The sequence below is a fragment of the Bradysia coprophila genome, unplaced genomic scaffold, assembly GCF_014529535.1.
Source record: "Bradysia coprophila strain Holo2 unplaced genomic scaffold, BU_Bcop_v1 contig_211, whole genome shotgun sequence".
Classification (NCBI taxonomy): domain Eukaryota; kingdom Metazoa; phylum Arthropoda; class Insecta; order Diptera; family Sciaridae; genus Bradysia; species Bradysia coprophila.
Genome location: NW_023503474.1, coordinates 542,889 through 566,264, shown reverse-complemented (window position 1 = coordinate 566,264; position 23,376 = coordinate 542,889). Strand labels below are relative to the sequence as shown.

Sequence of the window (23,376 nt, the reverse complement as noted above, 5' to 3'; positions counted from 1 at the left end):
GGAAAATATTACTTTTAAAAAATTTAATGATAAACGACCGAAAATATGACCTCCGGAAAATTTCTTAGAATCAATGGAACCTCGGTGAACTTTGATGAGAGCTGTGACCTTACGAAACCTCATTTTTCCACTTTTGGCCGCTTACCACCAGACAAGTATGGAAGATCAAAAATATGTAAGTGCCGATCTTGCTTAGTCGAAATTCAAAAAAAATTACTCTCTGTCCGTGTGATACTCATTACTGAAGAACGAGATCTGTATCTGTACCCCTTTGCGTATGAGTGAACATATACAAGTCACTGGAATTCAATGACAATTAAGTGAACAGAGATGGGTACTTGCGTCACCTTTTGCCTTTTCTTGTGCACTAATTCTTTGACGCCACGCCATGCTCTCATAAATTTCACAATTTATTTCATTATTCCAAATGTGACTTTCCCAATTCAAATCAGAATTTAATTAAGCACGCAGTCATAAACCTTCCGATGACACAATCAATTACCTCTGATGAACTCTTTTTTGTCACCAAAGAAAAGGCGAGGTTATTTGCATATTACGCTCATCATGAAAAAAAAAATTGAAATTGAATTCCCATACCATATGCCTCCTATTTTACATACATCAAAATGCTTTTAAAAATATTTGGGACAAACGTTAACAATGCGAACAACAACAACAAAAAATCGTCAATGAAAAATCCAATAAAACCGAAACGATGTGGTCAGGCCGTTATAAACGCAACCAATTTTCCATCTAATGCGAATCGGTCAAAAATTAATGGTAAAACTCATTTCGTATAAAGCTGAAAAAAATGAAAACAATTTTAATTTCACTCATCAAATTACGATATTCACAAGAATGCCTGTACACGAACTCCACGTTCAATGCGCTCTAATGACAATTGTTTTTCCACATAAAATTTGGAATATTTCACACACACAATATACCTATTTCTAACTATATGAATACCTACACATGAAAATCATCGACCCATGATCATTCGAATAAAAAATTTTTTGCTCTCTACTTTGAATATCCGGAAAATCAACACAAAAGAACTTCCGTTTTTCAAACGAAAATTATTTTATTCTGTGTGCATATATGGAAGATTGGGTTGAAATTTCGATCAGAATTGACAAATTTGATGTAATTCGTCAGACACGATATGTTCGAACACTGAGCAAAATAAAACTTTCGTTAAAAATGATGACCACGGCAAATAGTCGAGCCAAGCATATTATGCCGTGTGACTGAGCCAAAATACATGCAAAATTGTCGGTGTTCTAAAGCAAGCGCTTGACTGAGCCAAAATACATGAAAGTTTACCGAACCGAGTTTATGGCCGTGACTGAGCCAAAATGAAAATTTTCGAACCGAGTATTGGTTGGTAAATGAGCCATGACCTCACACAAATTCGTCTAAGGCTCTGCCTGGGCCAAAATACATGGAAAGTTGTCGCTCCGAGTATATGGCCGGGACTGAGCCAAAATTCGAATAACATTGTCGAATTGAATGTTTGGTATGTGACATAGCCAAAATACTTGGAAACTTGGCGAACCGAGTAATTGACGGATGACTAAGCCAAAATACAAGGACACTTGTCGAACCGAGTTTTTGGGCTGTAACTGAGCCAAAATGCACGGAAAATTGTCGAACGGAGTATTTGTGACGCGACTGAGCCAATATAACACGGAAACTTGTCGAACCGAGTATATGGAACGTGACTGAACCAAAATACATATAAAATTGTCGAACTGAATATTTGGTGTGTGACTGAGCCAAAATAGTCGGAAAATTGTCGAACCGAGTATGTGTTGTGTGACTGATGCAAAATAGGTGTAAACTTGACGAACCGAGTATGTGGCGTGTGACTGACCTAAAATACTCGGAAAATTGTCAAACCGAGTATTTGGGAGGGATTTCGTATGGGAAACGAGGATTCGTAGGACTCAATTACGTAAAAAGTGGCTAACAGAGAAATGGTGCATGGAATACCAAAAACTTAACACATTCAACACGTTCATATTTTGGTGTCACAACCTTTGTGATCAACACAGAGAGGTGTCATGGCTGTTCTCTCATGAACCTTGGGTAAACGCATCAATACAATGTATGCATTACATTTCGAAGTCCAGTGGGGGAAAGTATAATATGAAATTTCTAATTCGTTATCCCGCGATATTCGTAATGATACCGCAGTGAAACGTACAATTAATTACACATTATGGATATACAATCAGACACATTCCTAATGATATATCACAAAAATTTACATGATTTGCACGGAAGCGGAACGCTCATGACCGTACAATATACCATAAAGCGTATTATACAGCGGTCCCCCTTGCTGGTGATCATTTTTCTAGACCATTCTTCGATTGATGCAAAAAAAATGAATTATTCTGAGCAAATGATTCTCTGTATGAATTCGATTAGAAATATTTTCTGTGTACAATTTTAACTGATAAAAAACAACAGCAACAACAACAATACAGTGTTGTAAAATGATGTCCACCGTGTTGTTCATATAATGTTGCTGGCTAATCCACATTAACTCTTCAGGTATGCAATAAAGGTATATAGATGTGTGCATGCGTGTATGTGTTTCACTAAAATGTATTTTAAGTCAATTAATTATTGTAACGCATTACTGATATATTCTGTTAGCATTATGTAAAATAGAAGAGATGGTAAAAATTGTATATCGCCAGTTGATCTATGTTCTGAATAAAATTTTAATTTTTTTTAGAAAAATCAGTTTTCGACGAGATTTTGATGAGATCGGTTGCGAAACAATTCAATTGAATATTTCGGTTCTATGCTGGGACACTGTTGGTGAAGTGATTTACGAAGGAAGAAAAAAAAAACGAAAAGAAAAACGATTAATCAAGATAGGGGAGACGATAAAGAAATTTAATTTTACTGTGAAAGTGTTGAGCTTCGTAAAGGGAAAGTTTGTGAAAATTTTGTCGATTTTTTTATTCGGAGTGTTCGGAGGATTAAATTGCGCACCGACGAAAAAAATAGGATTTTGTCGTTTCGTTGCCACTATCTGTATAAATGGATAACTTCAATAACATCAATTGGATAACATGATACAGTAGAGGTAAATTTTGTTAGATGTGCTCAAAAATTAAGGGATATTTTCTAGCTCAATTCATCGTTGAATTGAAAGAGCACAAACGATCGAAAAATTTTCCCTTCGACACATAGAGTTTCTTGAAAACTTAAAATTTTAAATTTAAATTTAATTTTTTTTTGCAAATTAATTTCCCAACACACTAAGCTGATTCTGATTACCGTTCTTCCTGCATAGCTAATTTATTAAGAATTAGGACTTAACAAAATCGTTGAGAGAAATCCGCTTATTTATTTTTAAATTTTGTTGCACTGAAACCAGCCAAAATCAGGTTCAATATTTCTGCAAAATCCTGAGATTTCGGTTTCGGATGAAAAAAGATGACAATTTACGTATCGTCGATTAGGAAACATGAAAACGATCAAAATTGATTGATTTTTCAGTGTACTTTGAATGATACTTCTATCCAATCCGATCCAACCAAATTAAGATAGTGAAACTAATTTTCACAATTTACTTCAGAGGGATTCTTTTGAAAAACAGCCTACCGAAATCGGACGCATTTTCTATTGGAATTTTTTATATGTGCCTAGAAAGGACTTCGACCCTAGTGGCCAAAACCACTTTCAAAAAAATTCTTCGAAGTTTGTGTGGCTGGTCAAAGGTGAGCAAAAACCGAAAAATTGCAATTTTCTTACAAAAATTGCTCCAGTTACACGAGCCGTACAGGGTCGTGTGGGGTGTCATTAGAAAGGTAATCACACGTACTATTGAGCCGAATAGGGTCTTATTGGGTTTAAAATTCATCCACACTGAAATATATGCAGATAAAGTTTTTAACCGAAGACGTACACTGTTCTTACTGAAATTTCTCGAGGTTCACAAAATGTACATGGTCGTGTGGGGTATCATTTGAAAGGTAATTTTATGTGCTTTTGAGCCAAATAGAGTTTTATGTGGTTTGGACACATATGCGATGAAAAAGAAGTTGAAATGTTTAAGTGTCCATATTTCATCATAGATGCATCCAAACCACATTAGTCTCTATTTGGCTCAAAAGCACATAAAATTACCTTTCAAATGATACCCCACACGACCATGTACATTTTGTGTACCTCGAGAAATTTCAGTAAGAACAGTGTACGTCTTCGGTTAAAAACTTTATCTGCACATATTTCAGTGTGGATGAATTTTAAACCCAATAAGACCCTATTCGGCTCAATAGTACGTGTGATTACCTTTCTAATGACACCCCACACGACCCTGTACGGCTCGTGTAACTGGAGCAATTTTTGTAAGAAAATTGCAATTTTTCGGTTTTTGCTCACCTTTGACCAGCCACACAAACTTCGAAGAATTTTTTTGAAAGTGGTTTTGGCTTCTAGGGTCGAAGTCCTTTCTATTCACATATAAAAAATTCCAATAGAAAATGCGTCCGATTTCGGTAGGCTGTTTTTCAAAAGAATCCCTCTCAGCTTTCCAATGATATACTTGGAATTCTTTTATTTATGTTTCATATACGGGTGTTACAGGTATAGTAGGGAATGAAAAATTTCCTTAATACCGAAGAAACCGTAAAATTTGGAAATATGATCGAAAAAGATAAATTTAGCTTATTTTTGGCAGGGTTCAAAAATTAAAATCGAATCAAGTTTATAATCGAAGAAAAAAGCGTGAGAAAATTCTGAAATATATCACACACACACCGACACAAAATAAAGCGAAGGGACATCAAATATGCGTATGGTTTTGTTCCGCGCGCTTTCTTAGAACTTAAGTTACGTTACACATACATTCATATTCTTTCCGCACAAACGTTCTTTGCTTTTGCTTATCTAACCTAAATTATATCGATGTACTCAAATCATTTATTCTTCGATCATAACATTTGAATATCAAAAAAATCAGCATTGATCATCAACCCCCTAAATTTGATCATCTTTTGTTGATTATTAATTTTTGTCCAATTAAATCAAAAATCCCTGATTTTCGGATGGTTAGTTGGTACACACGTTGTATAAAAGCAAAGCACTGTCGCTAGACAGTGCGTTGATAAAAGGCTTAGAGTTATAATGCAAAGATACGATTTAAAAAAATAATGTTTAATACTGTAGTCCGCGTTGCTAATCTACAGACGATTGATGCCCGATTGATGAAAACTTTGGAAAACCCGACTTTTTTTCGCAATCACCATTAGAGCTTTTCCTATTTCAATTATTTCCCTTTCTGTTGTCCCTTCAAATCTCCGTTTTATTCAGTTTTTCATTTGTCGTAAAGTTTTCGGTAAAAATCGTAAAAAAATTTAACGAAAATTACGAAAATTGGCATTCTCTAGTTACAGAAAAATGTTTTATTTTAGAAATTTTGAAAATCACTTGAGAAACTGATTTCTTAAAATAGTCCCTGAATACAGGTTTACTTTGCTTGCATTTCCAATAAAAGTGTACAATTTTAATGAAAGTCATTGATATGGCCTTGTCCACTTGATAATGAAGGGAAAAAATCTGATTCAAATTCTGAACACTGCAGTAGCAGCGAAAATATAAATGGGAAACGTTCAAAACTATCGATAATACCGCAATAGACTATGCCAATCAACCTTAACCAATGATGCCATTTTAAAGGTCCTCAATAGTGGTGACTTTATCACTATTTTATTTTACCGGAAACATGCACACATTCAAATAAGAGCATTTCCGCCAAAAAATCGTTTCTTAAATTAACGGTCAAAATAATTTCAGTTTTGCGGTGTCACTTACAACTAACTTCACAACAGACATGTCAATAATTTTTGTTTATCTGAATGGCAACATATTTTTGCATGTTTTCTTCACATTTTACCGACTGAATTAGCATGAAACGTTTTGCAGGAAATTTCTAGGCACATAAACTTAAGGAATTGAACACTGAATTGCATAATCGACACCAAATTGCTTTTAAAAATGAGATTTTCACAACACCCACAATGTTTGACCAAATTAATTTGTCTTTAAAATTATTTCGGAAGATTTGTCCTGAATTCTGTTTAAGACAATAGAAAAAGCACACTCGGAACTATTTTCTGGATGAAATTTAAACTGAATCACTAAGTTTTACGCGAAATACTACAAATTTTCGACACAAACTTGTTTGAGATTAATAATTTACTGTGGCGATTTGACATTTCATCAAAACAAAATTCTGTGAATCAGTCGAAACTGGGTGAACTGAGTGAACAATACTACTGTAATTGTAAAGTGGCAAACTTAAGACCTTATGTGGTATTTGGGTGGAAAATGGCGCAAATCACATATTTCAGGAATTTATAAAGTGAAAAATCTTTCCGGTTTCAAGTTTTTTCGTCAAAAGAGGAGACACGGGTATCTTTATTTTCAATTTTAAGCTACTTTATGCAAAAAAATTGAGAAAAAAAGTCATTTTGGCATAGTCTATTGTAACGATTTGTTTTCATTTATCGATTCACAAACGATCTTTTTAACGTTGCAGCTTTGGCAACGGACTATTCGTACATACGTAATTCTCGATCTCTAACACCAACGGTTTAAGCGAAAAAACAGCACAAACAAACAAAGAATGTCGGAAGGTACGACGGGCTGAGCTAGAAACAAACGATGTGCCATTAGGCTTATCAAAGAAACACACTCCAGACGAACAAACAGAGCTATAGCTATAGCTATCACTGTTTTGATAATTATCAAAATACAAATGATTATCTCCCATGCCTCAAATGATAAATACCTCCCTAGAGGAATCTTTTGAGTTCTATCTTTTGACGTTTGAATATTTACTATGCGCTGAAATGTCAGATCAAAATGTTATTTGCCTTGGAATAAAAGAAAATACTTCGAACCCGTTCCTACTTTTATTTCACTATAAAAAAACGAAACGACTCAGTCGACCATCTTACCACTGCCGTTGTTACGAATAAACTATTTCCTCATGGGATTAAAAATTGTAATTGAAATACATTTTGCCAATTGGCAAGATCACCGGTTCAAACCTCACTATTGCGAATCCGTTCTTCAGTAGTTTTCTTAGCATTAAAAAAAAATTATTTAACCGTTCAAATCCCAAAATATCTGTTTGCCCATGGTAATGTGGATTAGTTGACCGTTAAAATCGATCTTTCTTTCGATTTCAATCTTGAATTTCACTTTCTTTCGTGGGGCCATTTTAAGGCTGCATTTTTTACGTTGCATACGTTGCAATTTGGCAACGGAATTTGGACACATTCATTCAATAACCAAAACAGCTGCTCCTTTCCTTTAATTTATTAGGGAAAGCACAGACGAGACAGTAAAACGCTCCTTTGCCTTATCTAGGGCGTTTGGAATTCCTTAAATTATCTCCTAGCTGAAATTGAAATTGTCTCTATAATATCTTTGTGATGCGTACATTGACTTAATTATTTCTTGAAATTGGTAGTATCTTTACAAACCGACATGCTTTGCCTCCTGGTATCGCAAGGCAGTATAAAGCATTGGTAGTCCCATTGAACAATTCTAAGACCAAATTAATGTGCGTTTCAATTTATTTCTCGTAGCTTGTTCGTAAATCGTGTTCGAACTAAAGTATCACAAAACTGTGATTTCAAGACAATCAAATTATTGACGGAAATCTCTTTGCAACAGTATCATCGTTCAATCCCCAATAGACTGTTTAAGAGAAAAAGACTAGATGTTCCGGGTGCACTCAAAAATATTTCAAAAGTGGTGCAATATAAAATCCGTTCTGCAGAAACTATTTGTGTATGCAAATGATGACATTGTCCACCCGGTTCATCTAGTCTTTATCCTCAACTTAAACAGTCGATAGGGAAATGATGTTTGGAAACTGAAGCTTAAATGTAATAGATTTTCGTGAATTTCTATTACATTTCGTCATAAAATTACTGATGTCAGAGATCTATTTTTTCGCTGGCAATGTACCAGAGTGAAGTTATTTCACCTGAAAATAGAGCGCAAAGAATGGAGTAAACTCGCGGAATTCTGAAAACTGACACATTTTCAGTTTTGTGTTTTTTCAGTGTTTTGTGATTTTTGCATGTATTTTTAAAGAAAGAAATCAAGAACTCCTGTAAAACACAAAAACAGAAAATATGTCAGTTTTCAGAATTCCGCGTGTGTACTGGAAAAAGTTGTGGCGCCTCTACAAGCCAACCAACGTTTCCTATAATATTGTTTAGTCTGTTTGTGAAAAAAGTAATTCTTTCGGAAATAGATTTTTAATTTTCGCTACAAATTGAAAATTATAAATGGGACTGTCCCTGAATACATTTTCCTCGATTTTTAGCGAAGATTAAAAATCTTATTCCGAAAGAATTACTATTTTCACAAACAAACTATCACAAATACCACACGTTTCTGGCCAATGTCAGTTAATGCCATCCAGCCCAATGCTGAAACTTTGAGGACACACAGATCGCCATTTTATTAGATACGCTTTATCATACGATTTTACATTTAGAGAAAATCACCACCTTTTCACGGTGACGCCATTTTATCATCAACTGTGGTGTGACCTCGCAAAAGTTTACAGCCTTGATCCATGATTCAGCCATAATTGAGAGATATTCTATCACCATTTTTGCGAAATTGTCTAAAATCAACAGTACAAAACAGATGAAAAATATCTGTTGATTATTTCACCATTATGTCTAGAGATGGCTCGACAGTGATATTTTTTGTTTAATTTTCCTGTTTCTTTCGATACATGTTTCTATCACATTTCACTTAACATGAACTTTATTTAATAAGATTTAGGGAATAGCCGAGGGAATAGCATGTACATAGACTACCAATTCGGTTGATTCACTCGCCGTAAATGTGATATGTTATTTTGAATAGGCTAATAAGCAATGAAAGTATAAGCCAGGTATGGTCTGTTCATACAAACCGGATGACATGAGAGGTGAGTTTGCTTATATGAAATCGCTATGTCCTCCGCTCCATACAAAGTTTGACATTCGACCATACCTTCGTTGACGTTCAATACATTGCTAATAAGTTTGTAAGTTCTTAGTAACACGTCATTTCATGTCTTTTTCATGTGTCGGGGCCGAAAATGAGGGAGTTCCGAGATTTTTCTCGGGTTTTCGACCCCTTAAATGAAAATTTTTTTGTGTATCTGTTTCGGACGATTGATTTTAGGCACAACTCGCGAAATTGCCTAAAAACAATCGTCCAAAACAGATACACAAATAACTATTTCATGCCGTAAATCCTATTCTCACTCATATCATTAACCTATCGGGTATTTCAATATAATCCTTCGCAAAATTGGAAAAATTTAAAAATCTGACTACAGAAATTCATTCATTAAGAAAATCCGAGGTGACGTGAGAATTGTGATGGTTATTTATGACTTCATTCATGTCGAAAACAACGAAAATTCATTTCATGATTTCGATTAATAAGAGATACAGAAGACTAGACGGATGAACATTCAGAGAACGTTTCTTACGTTCAAAATAACAGAAATTTTCATCTGACAAATTAAAACGAAAAATCATATATTTAAATGTGTTTGTGACTGCTTCGTGTACAGACAGTCAACAGGGACTCTTAATGTCAAAAGTAAAGGGACTCATAACGTCACACATTAGTGGTGTGTGTGATAAAAATTTTCAATGAATTTCGGGTCATAATCCCTCTAGGTAGTCTACCTCTATGTCCGATCCTCATATAAAATCTGCTAACAACATAGCGTTACCAGGGCCTATTATTTGGGAATCGATTTTTGGAATATTTGGGAATTTTGGGAATATTTGGAAATATTTGGGAATTTTGGGAATTAATTCCCAAATAATAGGCCCTGTTACAGATACTCTGAAATGAACGCAAAAACGTATCCGGTAAATTTGTTTGAAACCAATAAAGTTTTTCACAGGATACAAGGTACATATTTCAGTGACTACAATGTCTGTTGGGTATAAATTTCGTTAGTCATGGGACAAATTTCTTGTAATAGCAGCACAATTCACCGCGAACATTTTAAATTCGAACTTCCCTTTAAGTTTTCGAAAATTTGCAAGTTTGCACCAATTAATCAATATTGTTATAAATGGTAGAATTTGTAACATTACTGCCTGCCCATGCGGAAGTTGAACATTACACATCAACATGTCCTCTAAGAAAATGATCCATTACATGTAGTTTAGTTCAGTATATTTTTCGTGAATTTCTATGTGAAATTCTACTTGCATACGGTAGGTAGTAACCCAGAATGCATTGGATGCAAGTCATATTAACATCGGAATTTTTTTTTTGATACTCTCAAACTCATTGCTATGTTTATATCATAAGATTGTTACTTCATGCAATGAATTACAGCAGCATCCAATGTAACCTACTATTAAGATGATTGTGTGGAAACTTTATGACTGAAAGAAAATCTTGTTGCACAGCAGCAAATATCTTTCGGTGAATTTACATTGTTGAGTTTTTATAGGTTTTCAAATTGGTCGTATACAATTTTGTGGACCTTCCCTAGGTCAGAGCCTGAGGCAAAATTACAAAATTGAATTAAATTACAATGAAACCTGTTTTTGAAGTAGACACTGTTCCAGACCCCTCTAGTCATAATTACATTGAACTTTGAACCTAAGAGAGTGAATTTCTGATTTTAAAAGTTCCATGAGCCGTAAACCAGGGTCTATTTTTGGGAAAACAATTTCTTGCACAACACTTGTACTTGTATTATGTTGGTTAAAACCCAGCTTTAGTGGTAGCCCACCACATTCCCGCATGTGATAGCATGTTTGTTGATGACATTTTTTGGAAGTTTATTTTCAAACAAAAAATGAAATAACATTTCGTTTATGATTCGCTGGAGATGTACATGTACAAAAGTATGACTTACTCTTCCTAGAGGTTCGTCATTTCCTTGAAACTGTCACCATGGCCTGATGAGAAAGTGGTATTTTTGAACAACATTTTAATGCAAAACGTCGAAAGACGTACTTAATACGCCTCACAGATCGAAACAGTGGCAAAAACCATTCGCTATTTCAAATCAGTTTCGCTCAATTTTCCTACATTTTTCTGGATTTTCTTCTATTTTCCAACAATATATTTTTGGGAAACATTTAGAAACATTTCTGTTGTGGTGTTGTTAGGAAATTAGTGGCTATGGCATTAAACGAACTTTTTCTAGCTGATAGTAGTGATTTAATGCCGGCTTCAAGGTAACTCAAAGGACATGAAAGTGGTCAATTATGAATTCCCGTTTTTCGTACAAAAAACCAATTTTCCTAAAGTTAATTCGTCGATTCCAAGAGTTGCTTGATTTTTAATATTTCAATTACTGAATTCTAAAGTTAACATGCAAGATGGACTAACCGAACACTGATCAGTGTGATATTATCCCAAAATTAATTTCATTTTTTTGTCAAGTCACTTTAAGCTTCGCTAATTGGCTTTGATGGAAGTTAAATTTGCCTTGAAAATTCCGTGTGTCCACAATAGCCAACACAAAATGCTTTATTTTGCCGTTCCGCCGATGCGATCGATTACAAAGGCTAGAAAACTGCGACAATTATCTATTGGTTTGCAATGAATTAACATTTTCGCGTTACATGCGATCCGTTCGTTGACACCTGCGGACTGGGTGTCAATAACTTCTGCTTTTCCGCCAATTATCATCATCATCATCATCAGCGTCACATGTTCGTTTTTTTTTTTCACTATCACTAAATACACCTCCCCGCTTCGCTGTACTTACACAAAGTCATTTTCTAGTCTAACTGCTCGTCATGTCCATTCGTATAATTACACACACGCAAAAATACAACCTCCGTGGTATTAATACACAACTCCGGAAAAATATCGGTTTAGCCTTCAATTTACCAGACTCGAAAACGAAAAATCATATCCATGGAGAGACACCTGCTCATGCTCATAGCATAGAAATTTTGTCTATAAAAATTGCCTATTTCACAATAAATATTTTTGCATTCAGACTCATCATCATCATCAGCACATCATCATCCACATGATGATCAGCTACAATACACCGGAACTCACTTCCGTTGATTGGATTCGCTGATATTTTGTTACGCATTGTAAATTTTTCAGATTTATAAAATTAAAAAAAAAAAATTTGTTTGTGGAAGCGAAAATCGTTGCTCGGTCTCTTTTTTGCTTGTCACACAAAATGGTAAATTTAAATGACCAATAAAGTCATGTTAGTGCAGGGTTTGGTTGCGTTCACATAATAAATCTAATAAAATTCGTATTATACAATGGCGAGGTACCTTTCCTTATAGTACCTATTGCCATATCATCGCTAGCACGGTAAATGTAATTGAGGTCAAAAACATTTTTGCATGTCGAATGATAATTATCGTTTATTGATGAGATCGACGTAATAATAAAAAAAATATTTTTTTCGTTTTATCAATTTCAATATCTCGGACGGATATTTTCAATCGTCTATTACATTGATGTCTTTCTGATAATTTGTATTTAGAAAAATGTTATTTATGGACTGATGGATGCTGTTCGTTCATACGATTATATGGTCAAGAACAATGATCAAATAAATTTTCATATTTTTTTCTTCGATCGTTATGCTATGAAGCCAACAATATTAATCTCTCAAGACAGCAAATTTTTAAAAAGTCAACAATTTACCTTCTTGGACAAAAACATTTTCAACACAAGGCTGAATTCTTAATTTTAATTGTTAAAATTTTTGACAAATCTTTTTGTTCCGAAAAACTCTTAAATTTAAGAATCTCCAGGAATTTTACAAATTTAATTCTAAAAATTCAGTAAAAATTATAAAAAAAATTCTTGCATCGACGAACACGGAAGATTGCCGCCATGGGAGGTGCGGGAAAACAGGAAAAGTAGGAAAATATGCAGTTTTCTCGCCAATATCTACTGATCAACCAATCAGATTTTCTTAAAAATTATTATTTTTTGTTTCCTGTCATTTGACATATCACACACGATTTTTGAGTCAAAACAGAGATACGCTTGAATAACTAGTGAAAGACAGGCAAAACGAGCAAACACGCTATTTTGCGTGCTTTCTCTCACTAACCTGATTTTTCTACAACGGAAATATTCCTATTCGTCAATACCTTTCATTTGACAATGTTAAATTAAGAGCGCTCACCCCTCGGCAAATTTTTAGCTTACATTTGTGCGCAAAAATATTCGTTTTTTGAAGATTTCTCTGAACCAAAATCTTTTTTTGAAAAAGTAAAACCATTAAAGCATGCAAAAATGTGTTACTTTTAAAGGAAAAATTTTCCCTTAGAAGCATTTTTGCATGCTTTAATGGTTTTACAGGCTTTAACATTTCAAATGTCTCACTGTCATTTTTTTCAAAGAATGTTATTGTGAATTCGCAATGACACAATGAAATTCTCAGAAAAATTTGACAGTGAGACATTTAAAATGTCGAAGACTGTACTTATTCAAAAAAAAGATTTTGGTTCAGAGGAATCATCAAAAAACGAATATTTTTGCCCACAAATGTAGGCTAAAAATTTGCCAAGTGGTGAGCGCTCTTAACATATCGCTTGAGAGATACGCTTGAAAAACAGGCAAAGCAGAACAAAATACTGCTCCGGAAACTTGACTCCAAACTTCTGTCACTGTTTTAGAGCACTTCCCGTTGAGACGCGACAACATTTATACGTTAGAAAGTTAGGGGGACAACGTAAATTCACTTTTTATAATGTTTTGGCTCTCTAAACAGGCTGTGTATTTCTCTGTTTCCCGTCGGAAATATTTAATTTTTAAGAAAATATGGTTAGTGCAACGGTAGCTTTTTGCGAAAAAGCAAGCAAAACTCCTTATTTTCCTGTTTTCCCGCACCTCTCATTTAAATTTCAGATAATTCCCTAAATTTCCGGAAATTCCTGAATTCTGGATTTTTTTAAATCCCTTCCGAATGAAATCGATTTACATCAAAAACATAAAAAAGGAACTAAAAAGGCCATAAAAATGGAGGCACTTCGATCCATTGTTATTTTAGAGATTTACCTTAAATAAACCCTCATCTACAATGAATTGCTGGATTATAATTGTACAGAAATATGGTTGAATTGAAAGTCACAACCTATCAGTCATTCACTGACAATAAGCATATCAACGGTTTTACTATCCGTTCTATTACTTCATTTGATCTAAGTGTTTTCAAGAGATTGATTTCAAATCTTTTACTTCATTTGCTTGGAACAAGCTCTTTGGTATATAAGACCGAATCAGTCAGAGCTATCGTCGCTTATTTCTGAAGTCATTATAGATAACATATGATTGCCGTCCTTAACAGTTGTGGTTGGAGTGTCACTTTAAAGTGCTAGCGACTGTTTCCATAGCGGCAATTTTTAGTTCGAGAGTTACAATTTCTCACTAAGAACACGATGAAATGGGAAATTATTTTCGTGAAACTTTCAATGTCCTAGTTTAAAATTTGAATTGAAACTTCGATTGAGTAAAATGGCCAGCCGATCTAATCGAAATGTTTTTTGCTTACAGGAAATTATGAGAAAGAAAACGACCTCCACTTAGAACACAAACTCATTCAGAACCAATTTGGCAAATAAGAAAATAAATCAAAATGCGTAAAAAACAGAAACAATTGTCCAGCATATCGCTGGGACTGATAACTTTGACTCTAGTAAATATTGTAGCCGTTTTAGGTTGGTATAAACTTTGATAACCAGCAGCGTCCGAAGCGATTTTTACAAATTTTCATGAATTTTATCCTAAGGTCAAACCACATGCAACAATGGTCTGGGACGCGTTCTTTACGAACGACTACCCAATCAACAATTACAGGGATTCGATGATGATGTGGTGCGTGACACAGCACCACCATTTCGAGTCTTAGAAAAGTGCCAAGACTTATGTCTACGCGACAGGACTGCGTCGAATAATTTAGTTAGAGCTTGCACCAGTTTCGATTTCCAACCGGGTAGTCGGATAGCATCGTTCAGCGGCAGTGCTGAGTACGAAGAGTCGACGTGTTATCTGACAAGGGAGCAGCCGGCGCCGGAAGGAATCGGTATATTGATGTTGGTGCCGAATAGTGTGCACTTTACGGAAGTTTGTTTAACATGTGAGTTGAACGGGGATGAATGACTGAATGAGGATTGTAAATCGAACGTTTTATTTCCCTAACCCAATAGCAAGTCGTCCGGAGAGAGAATGCCCCAGCAGGCGATACGTTTTTGAACGTCATCCGAGAAAGAAGTTGAAGCTACCAGTTTCGGATATAAAGGAAGTATGTTGAACGGCTGATAGATTTTAAAATGTGAAGAACACTAGTCATTGAAACACTAACCGTTACTCCTTCCGTGTTCAGATTACCGCAGCCAATCGATCCGATTGCGAGGATAAATGTCTCAACGAGTTTTCGTTTGTTTGTCGGTCAGCAAATTTTGATTCGAACCTGAGAAGCTGTACCATGAGCAGGTAAGATAGTGGGGTTGACCCTTTGATGCGCAGATTTCGAACGAATTTTGTTTTGTAGATTCACGCGTCGAACTCATCCAGAATTGTTAGAGGATGATCCCAATTCGGACTATTTGGAGAACACCTGCCTAAACGGTAAGTTGTGGCTTACGTTACTAGTTAGGAAGTTAGGCTCAGTTTTTTTTTCGTATAATTTGCTGTCAAGTCTGTCTTGACCATGACAACCTTTAGTGAATAGTAACAAAAATGAAATTGAAAATGAAACTTGTTACCTTTTACAACACTTTGAAATTGTCGTGCAATAGCAACATTTGGGAGCCTCTTTCATGTCCTTCTACTTCTAAGATTTTTGTTCACTCGAACTGCTTGAGAATGCATTTCCTTTTTACAGCCGAAAGACGGTGCGATGGCCTAGCGGTCTATGTGAAAGAGGAAAACAAACGATTGGGTGGACCCTTCGAAGTGGACATATTCAACAATATGACACTGGAAGAGTGTCAAACCATGTGCATTCGTGCTGAAAAGTAATCAGAAACCGTCAACATTTCCATTGTTGTTGCTCCAAGTTCCTAACACCACAACCCTTTCCATTTAAGATATTTCTGTCGATCGGTGGAATTCGATGATCAATCCAAGCAGTGTGTTCTGTCCGAAGAGGATTCCATATCGCAAAAAGACGACATTAGCATCAGTTCCAGTCCGACGCATCACTTCTACGACCTAGTTTGCCTGGATAACCGTAAATACATCCGTGAAAGTAAGTCGCAGTCGAAGTCAGCCATTTAACGGAACATTCTTTCGCAATTTCTTTCTAGAACGTGGCAATGAATATCCCGACAACTCGGTCACCTCGCATCTGTTCGCTAGCGGCCGACGACCGGACACAGCATTCCAGAGATATCGGAATTCGAGATTGGGCGGTGAATTTCATTCGGAAATTACTGGTCGTTCGCTTAGCGAATGCTTAGACGAATGTTTGCGCCAGACGAGTTTTCAGTGTCGGTCGGCTGTGTACAGTGACCGATTCCGAACGTGTCGTCTGAGTCGTTACAATCAACGGGATGGTATGCGAATCATTTACGATGCGGACTACGACTACTACGAGAATTTGATGCGTAAGTACCACCGACAATGAGTTTTCGTTTTGTGATGAGCAAGAATTTTCCGTTGCCTAACCTAAAATACCAATGAAGTTAATGTAGTGGGAGGAGAAGGCGACGATCGTGATCGGCCAAGCACAAGACCTGATGGACCGGGTAATAATGATTGGCGACCACCATACTCAGGAGGTACATGAGCAGCAATTTTTTTCTGAAACTTTTTTTTTTGATGTGCGTGCGAACGGTACGAATCTATTTCCAAACAGAGATGTGAGCCGTTCTGTAATTTACAATCGATTCGGCTGTTACATGCCGGCTCACATCTGTAACGATCGATTCGTACACTTCGCCCTCGATTTTACACTCGATTTTATCAATGCAAAATTTCACAATTACTAACACCAAATTGACGATCACACTAGGCGATAGAGATAGAAATAGAGACAGATTTCCTGACGATCGGTATCCTAGTAGGTATCCACCGTCAGATGGACAGATGACTTATGATAAATATCCGACTGGTTCGCGACCAGACTATGGTAAGTGAGAAATGAACAAACGCCCTTCCGATATCGGGTTCAAGCGAGTAAATCAATTTGGAGAATATGACTAATTGATTCACGCACCAGATAGTTGTATACCAAATGAAATGGCACTTGTGGAGCGTGCTTGGTTTAGTAAAAGCACATTTTGTGTTTCACTTTTAGGCGATCGCTATCCGAGTGGTGACCGTTATCCTGCGGGTGGTGAAAGATATCCAGGTGGAGAAAAATATCCAGGCGGAGAACGACTTCCAGGTGGAGAACGATATCCAGTTGGTGAAAGATATCCAGGTGGAGAACGATATCCAGGTGGAGAAAGATATCCAGGTGGAGAACGATATCCAGGTGGAGAACGATATCCAGGTGGAGAACGATATCCAGCCGGAGAAAGATATCCAGGTGGAGAACGATATCCTGGCGGAGAAAGATATCCTGGCGGAGAACGATATCCTGGCGGAGAACGATATCCAGGTGGAGAACGATATCCAGGCGGAATTGGTGGAGAAAGATATCCTGGAATCGGTGACGAGGATCGCTACCCAATTGTTCCGGATAACAGATATCCAGATGACATTCGTGGTGGTGTTGGACGCCCTGGAATCGGTGGCCGCTATCCAGACGATAACGATAGAGGAAGATATCCGTCGTCACGTTATCCAGATGATAGGGAACGATATCCAGGTCTACCACGACCAGGAATCGGTGGAAGGTATCCAGTTGACGACAGAGACACTGATCGTGGACGTTACCCTGCACGATATCCGGTTGGTAGATATCCCGATGAACGATATCCGATTGATGATTCCGATCGAGGTAGATATCCGGGAGCGACTAGATATCCGTCACGGTATCCCGATGATGGAGACTACTTGCCAAGTAGTCGCTATCCACCAGACAATAGTGTGGGATTGCCACGACCCATTCCTGACGATGTTCGCCGTCCGATCGGAAGGCCGATTCCTGCCGGCAGATATCCACCAGATGATCGATATCCACCAGACGATCGGTATCCAACAGACAGTCGTTATCCAATTGACAGGCTACGACCGACTACTTCTCGATATCCGATTGATATGCGTTATCCAATTGATAGTCGGTATCCAGACTCTCGGCCTGGCTATTCCATTCCACCGGATAATCGTTATCCCGAAACCAGATATCCAACGCCCATTTTAAGTGGTGGTGGACGCTATCCAGTATCGGAAAATCGTTTCCCCGTGGGCAATGATCGGAATCCAATTTACATCTATCGCTACGGTAATCGAGAAAGATTTCCCATCGGACCAGGTGAGTGAGCTGAGTGCTTCGATCGAATTAGGCTCGGTGTCTTAATGTTCTCGTTCGTGTGCATTTTCACCGAAAATTCTTTGTTTCGAACGTCGAAGATGAAAAATGTAAATTTCCGCAGGCTATGATCGATATCCAATGACCGCCTTTGACCGAGATCGGGACCGAGATCGTGGATACGGCGATAGATTCGGCGGTGGATTTGGTGCGCCACAAGAACCTGTGAGTTTTCTTCTTGATCTATTTGGTCGATTTCCTCAACTCACTCAATTTGCAGGGCTTTGACAGAGGCGCTGGACGACCATTTTATGGTGGAGCTATGGGCGGCTATCCACCCTATGAATTGCCGTTCAGACCACCAGTGTCTGGTTATGACAATTCCTTGAATGCTGGCACTGGCGATGGTTTTGGTGGTTTTGGGCCAGTACGACCAGTAGGTGGTGGCTCGCGTTGCGAAGATGGCGATAATTTCAAACAAATCGGCGTTAGGCAGAAAGTTCGTCGACAATATGTACGGCGAGTGGTGGCTGTACCTTCGCTAATCCATTGCCAACGGGAATGTGTGGAGGCTAAAGACTTTATGTGTCGCAGTTTTAACTACAGAGACTCAGCCCTGCCTTATGACAATGATGGAAGCACTGCTTCCAGAGAACGAGAAACTGCCAACTGTGAGCTGAGTGATCGCGATACGAGGGAATTGGACATTCAAAATCCGCAAATGTTTGACGCCAGTTCGTACGACTACTATGAAAGGAGCAACTCGAGGAGTGGTGTGGATGGAGAGTGTCTGGACGGTGAGTGTCTTTGCGAAAAGTGAATGACTCCCAGTGCAATATTGGATTTGATTTGCAGTCTCTCAAACTTGCAACGAGGATGGTATGGAATTCACTCTCAGAACGCCAGAAGGTTTCCTCGGACGTATTTACACTTACGGTTTCTACGATCGTTGCTTCTTCCGGGGAAATGGCGGTACAGCAAATGTGCTCCGTATTAGCGGTTCGCAGGGATATCCGGAGTGTGGAACCCAAAGAGTTGAGTGGAATGTGCGTAACCTCTGACTTTTAGACTAAAAATTCTCTTCACTTAGTACGGTGACACCATGACGAATATTGTGGTCGTTCAGTTCAGTGATAATGTGCAAACTGGACGCGACAAGCGATTCAACTTGACATGCATTTTCCGAGGACCTGGTGAAGCGGTTGTTACGTCTGGTTATATTGGAGCAGGGTAAGTGGAGTATTGTGACGGTTTTGGGTGTAAATAGAACCAGTGACAAGGCAGTGTCGATCCGAAACCATTTCGGTTGTAGTGTCGAGTGGAATTTAGGATTGGGGTGAGACTTTTGCACGAGAGTAGAATGTTGTGGTAGAATCATTGTAGATTTGTGAGAAGTTCTTAGAGTCCAATGGCTTCGAAGTCACTGAACGACCTATTATTTTAGACATTAATCGAAAGTGTCATTTCTGGCACATCGAATGGAGATAGGTCTTGACACAAATCTTTCTAAAAACACTCGCGGCCTGTTCGCCCTCTTTTGCCCGAGATCTTTTTGAGTCTACTACTTCTTAGTTCCATCAGTAGTTTGAATGTGTTTTATGGATCGAAGAAAATCAATCGAAACGGTCCGGGAACTGTGACGTCTTCTGTAGGATTGTAATCGAAATAACCCAACTAATTGTAAGAATTGTCGGCTAATAATGTAGCTACTAACACAGCTCGAAAAGTCCTCTCTGAAGAATTTGCTTGAAATGTGCGATGGAAATTTTGGATTCCATTTTTTGCCGGCATTCAATTCCCATGTACCACTCTTCAAACAAAAGAACAAATTCAAGGGACAACCAGCCTTCAACCTTTTGTTTTAAAGTAGTTTTAACGATGTCGACAGATCGGGCAGTCCGATACCGATTGAGTATCTGCCAGCCGAAAATACGCTCAGCTCCAAGGTACGACTGATGATTTTGTACCAGAACCGACCAACCACCACCATAGCCGTTGGAGATCCGTTAACCTTCCGTTTGGAAGCCCAAGATGGATACAATCAATTGACGGACATATTCGCCACGAATGTCGTAGCGCGTGACCCATACTCTGGACGGAGCATTCAGCTCATCGATCGATATGGGTAAGTTCTTTGTCGCATTCATTGTCTCGTAATGTCATCGTAACCATGTTGCCATAGTTGCCCCGTCGATCCGTATGTGTTCCCCGAATTGGACAAGTTGAGAAGTGGAGACTCGCTGGAGGCAAGATTCAATGCGTTCAAGATACCCGAATCGAACTTCTTGGTGTTCGAGGCAACGGTACGAACTTGTAGGGAAGGTTGTCAACCGGCTTATTGTCCTGGCCAGTCTGGACGCTCGGAACCGTCATTCGGCCGTCGAAGACGTTCAATCAATGGAACTCTGGTAGTTGAATCCAATGCTGAACTTGATGGTACAGTATTAGACACTGAGAATTCTACTTCTGCTGAGAATGCAGTGAACGGAACAGGTAAATTAATAGACGTGTTGAATAAGTAACGCCGCTCTTATACACCTTTTGCTTTCATTTCAAAATGCAATATCAGCCACCGGCAAGGAAAAGGAAATATTTGATCCGGATACATCACCGGATGTGCCGGAACATGTACGAGAAATGATTGAAGTGTTCGAGACAAGAGACGAAATAGATAGCGATATTGTGCCCAGGAAACTGATACAACCTTTGAATTCCATCTGCCTAACACCTTCCGAATACCATGGCTTGATCAGTGCAGTAGTTTTGCTGATGATTCTGTTGCTGAGCATAACATTGGCCGCTGGCTTAGCTTACAGGTTAGACCAATAATTCTCGAATCGAGAAACATTTTTCAACTGCAATTTTCTAAAATCACTTCCGCAGACGCTACTGGGCCGTCATGATAAAGAATCGTTCGTTGGACCGCAGCTCTCCGGTAAATTCATTCATTCCGTCAGCACTCCATCAAAATATGAATGTGTCCACTCGTCAATTTAATGCCTCCACTTCCGGTTCATCTAGCCAGAATGGACGACCGAGCCTGAATTTATTCAATGGAAGCTTACAGAAGACATTCGCTACTGGGTATGCCGTTCGAGCAGACATTTATAATCGGGTTAGGAGTTAAATTTGTTCCACTTGCAGAAACCTTTCACGAATGTGTCAATTGCCGGTTATGAATCCACTGCGAAACAACGGAAATGCGACGGAATTTGATGATCCAAGTGAACCGATTTACACAGATCCATCGTTGTTTGAGCGATCACGGTACGTGGACATTTTCTTAATAGTTTGTTTTAGGGGCTGTATGAAAGAGGTGGATTCACACTTCTGAAACTGTAGTATAAATGAACTAGCGACTTGACTATTGACTTATTGTGTGACTTGACAGTGTATTAACTTGACAATCTACTGAATTAACCATATTCTGACTTAAGGATCTACAGACTTAACGATCAACAAACTTTACGATTAACCGACTGTCAACTGACTTAACAACCAACAAACTTAACGATCAACTGACTTTACGACCAACAAACTTAACTATAGACCGACTTAACGATTAACTGACTTAACGACAAACAAATATAACAATCTGCAGACTGAACGTCCAACAAACTTAACAATTTATTGACTTAACTATCAACTGGCTTAATAATCTATCGTCTTAACTATCTACTGTATGAACAATTAACATAGTTAATGATCTACATACTTAACTATTAATTGACTTAACGATCTACCGACTTAACGAAGAAAAAACTTAACGATCTACAGACTTAACTAGCAACAAACTTAACGATCAACCGTTAACTGTCAACTGACTCAACAAACTTAACAATTTATACAAACTTAACGATAGACAGACTTAACGATTAACTATATTAATGATGAACAGGCTTAACGAACAACAAACTCAACGATTTACAGACTTAACTACAAAATGATCTACTGCCTTAACTAGAAACTTAACAATTAATTTATTTAACTATAAACTGACTGACCTAACTGTCAACTGACTTAACAACCAACAAACTTAACGATCAACTGACTTAACGACAAATGAATATAACAATCTACAGACTTAATGACCAACACGATCTACATACTTAAAGATCAACTGACTTAACGATCTACAGACTTAACTACAAATAAACTTAAAAATAAACAAACTAAACGCCTAAGAAACTTAACAATTTACCGACTTAACTTTCAACTGACTTAATGATATATCGTCTAAACTGTCTACTGTGCTAACTATTAATTGATTTAACGATCAACTGACTTAAATACCAACAAACTTAACGATCTACCGACTCAACGAACAACAAACTTAACGATCAATCGACTTAACGATAAACATACTTTAAGATCAACTAACTTAACTATCTACAGACGTGTCCCGATATACATCGACTCGGCAATTATAGATTTAAATGGTTCCTTGATGTCCATTCACCCATTTCCCTCTATTCATACAGTCCATGTAGTGGAGAAAAAGTAACTCATTGGCACTCGTTTCGTTACAGAGTTTAAATGCTTGATTTTCAGATCGTTGAGGAGCATTGCCGTTGGAAGTGATGAGGAATAGTTTCTTATCGGCTGTTTTCCTTACCAAAAAAAAGTTTTCCTTTTCAGGAAACTTCTACCATCTAAGACATTACAAGATATTGCTTAGGTTTAGTGACGACCAAAAGTCAACCAAAAATAAAATATTTTTAAGTTAAAGACCATCCACTAGCACCACCATTGTAAATACAATTACGCAACCAATGCGCATCACATTTTTTGATAAAAACAAATTTAAGATTTTCTTACCCAGAGTGAATTCAGACGAGAAGCGAGTGAATTTTTAATGATCCCGCATGGAAGCTCATTAAATAAGTTTCTGTGATTCAATTTGAGTGTTTTGATTAGAATTTTAAAATTTATTATTCAGC

General features: G+C 37.5%; 1 protein-coding gene across 14 annotated transcripts; it reads left to right on the top strand.

Moving 5' to 3' along the window:
* Positions 1 to 2,478: 2,478 nt before the first annotated feature.
* Positions 2,479 to 23,234, top strand: LOC119075486. 14 transcript variants are annotated; one of them, XM_037181946.1, is made up of 23 exons: positions 2,706 to 3,106; positions 14,572 to 14,735; positions 14,807 to 15,154; positions 15,225 to 15,319; positions 15,401 to 15,510; positions 15,569 to 15,645; positions 15,902 to 16,034; positions 16,107 to 16,267; positions 16,326 to 16,625; positions 16,704 to 16,799; positions 17,033 to 17,149; positions 17,318 to 17,371; positions 17,444 to 18,439; positions 18,561 to 18,661; positions 18,717 to 19,233; positions 19,292 to 19,470; positions 19,527 to 19,666; positions 20,304 to 20,561; positions 20,619 to 20,929; positions 21,006 to 21,252; positions 21,320 to 21,520; positions 21,581 to 21,703; positions 22,988 to 23,234. In XM_037181946.1, exons 2-23 carry the CDS (start codon positions 14,654 to 14,656, stop codon positions 23,025 to 23,027), a joined length of 4,686 nt encoding a protein of 1,561 aa, XP_037037841.1. In that variant the 5' UTR covers positions 2,706 to 3,106; positions 14,572 to 14,653; the 3' UTR covers positions 23,028 to 23,234. The 14 variants fall into 14 exon arrangements, with proteins under 14 accessions (XP_037037835.1, XP_037037841.1, XP_037037840.1 ...); XM_037181945.1 differs by having other exon boundaries at positions 17,408 to 18,439; XM_037181949.1 differs by having other exon boundaries at positions 17,318 to 17,515; positions 17,642 to 18,439.
* Positions 23,235 to 23,376: the final 142 nt, after the last annotated feature.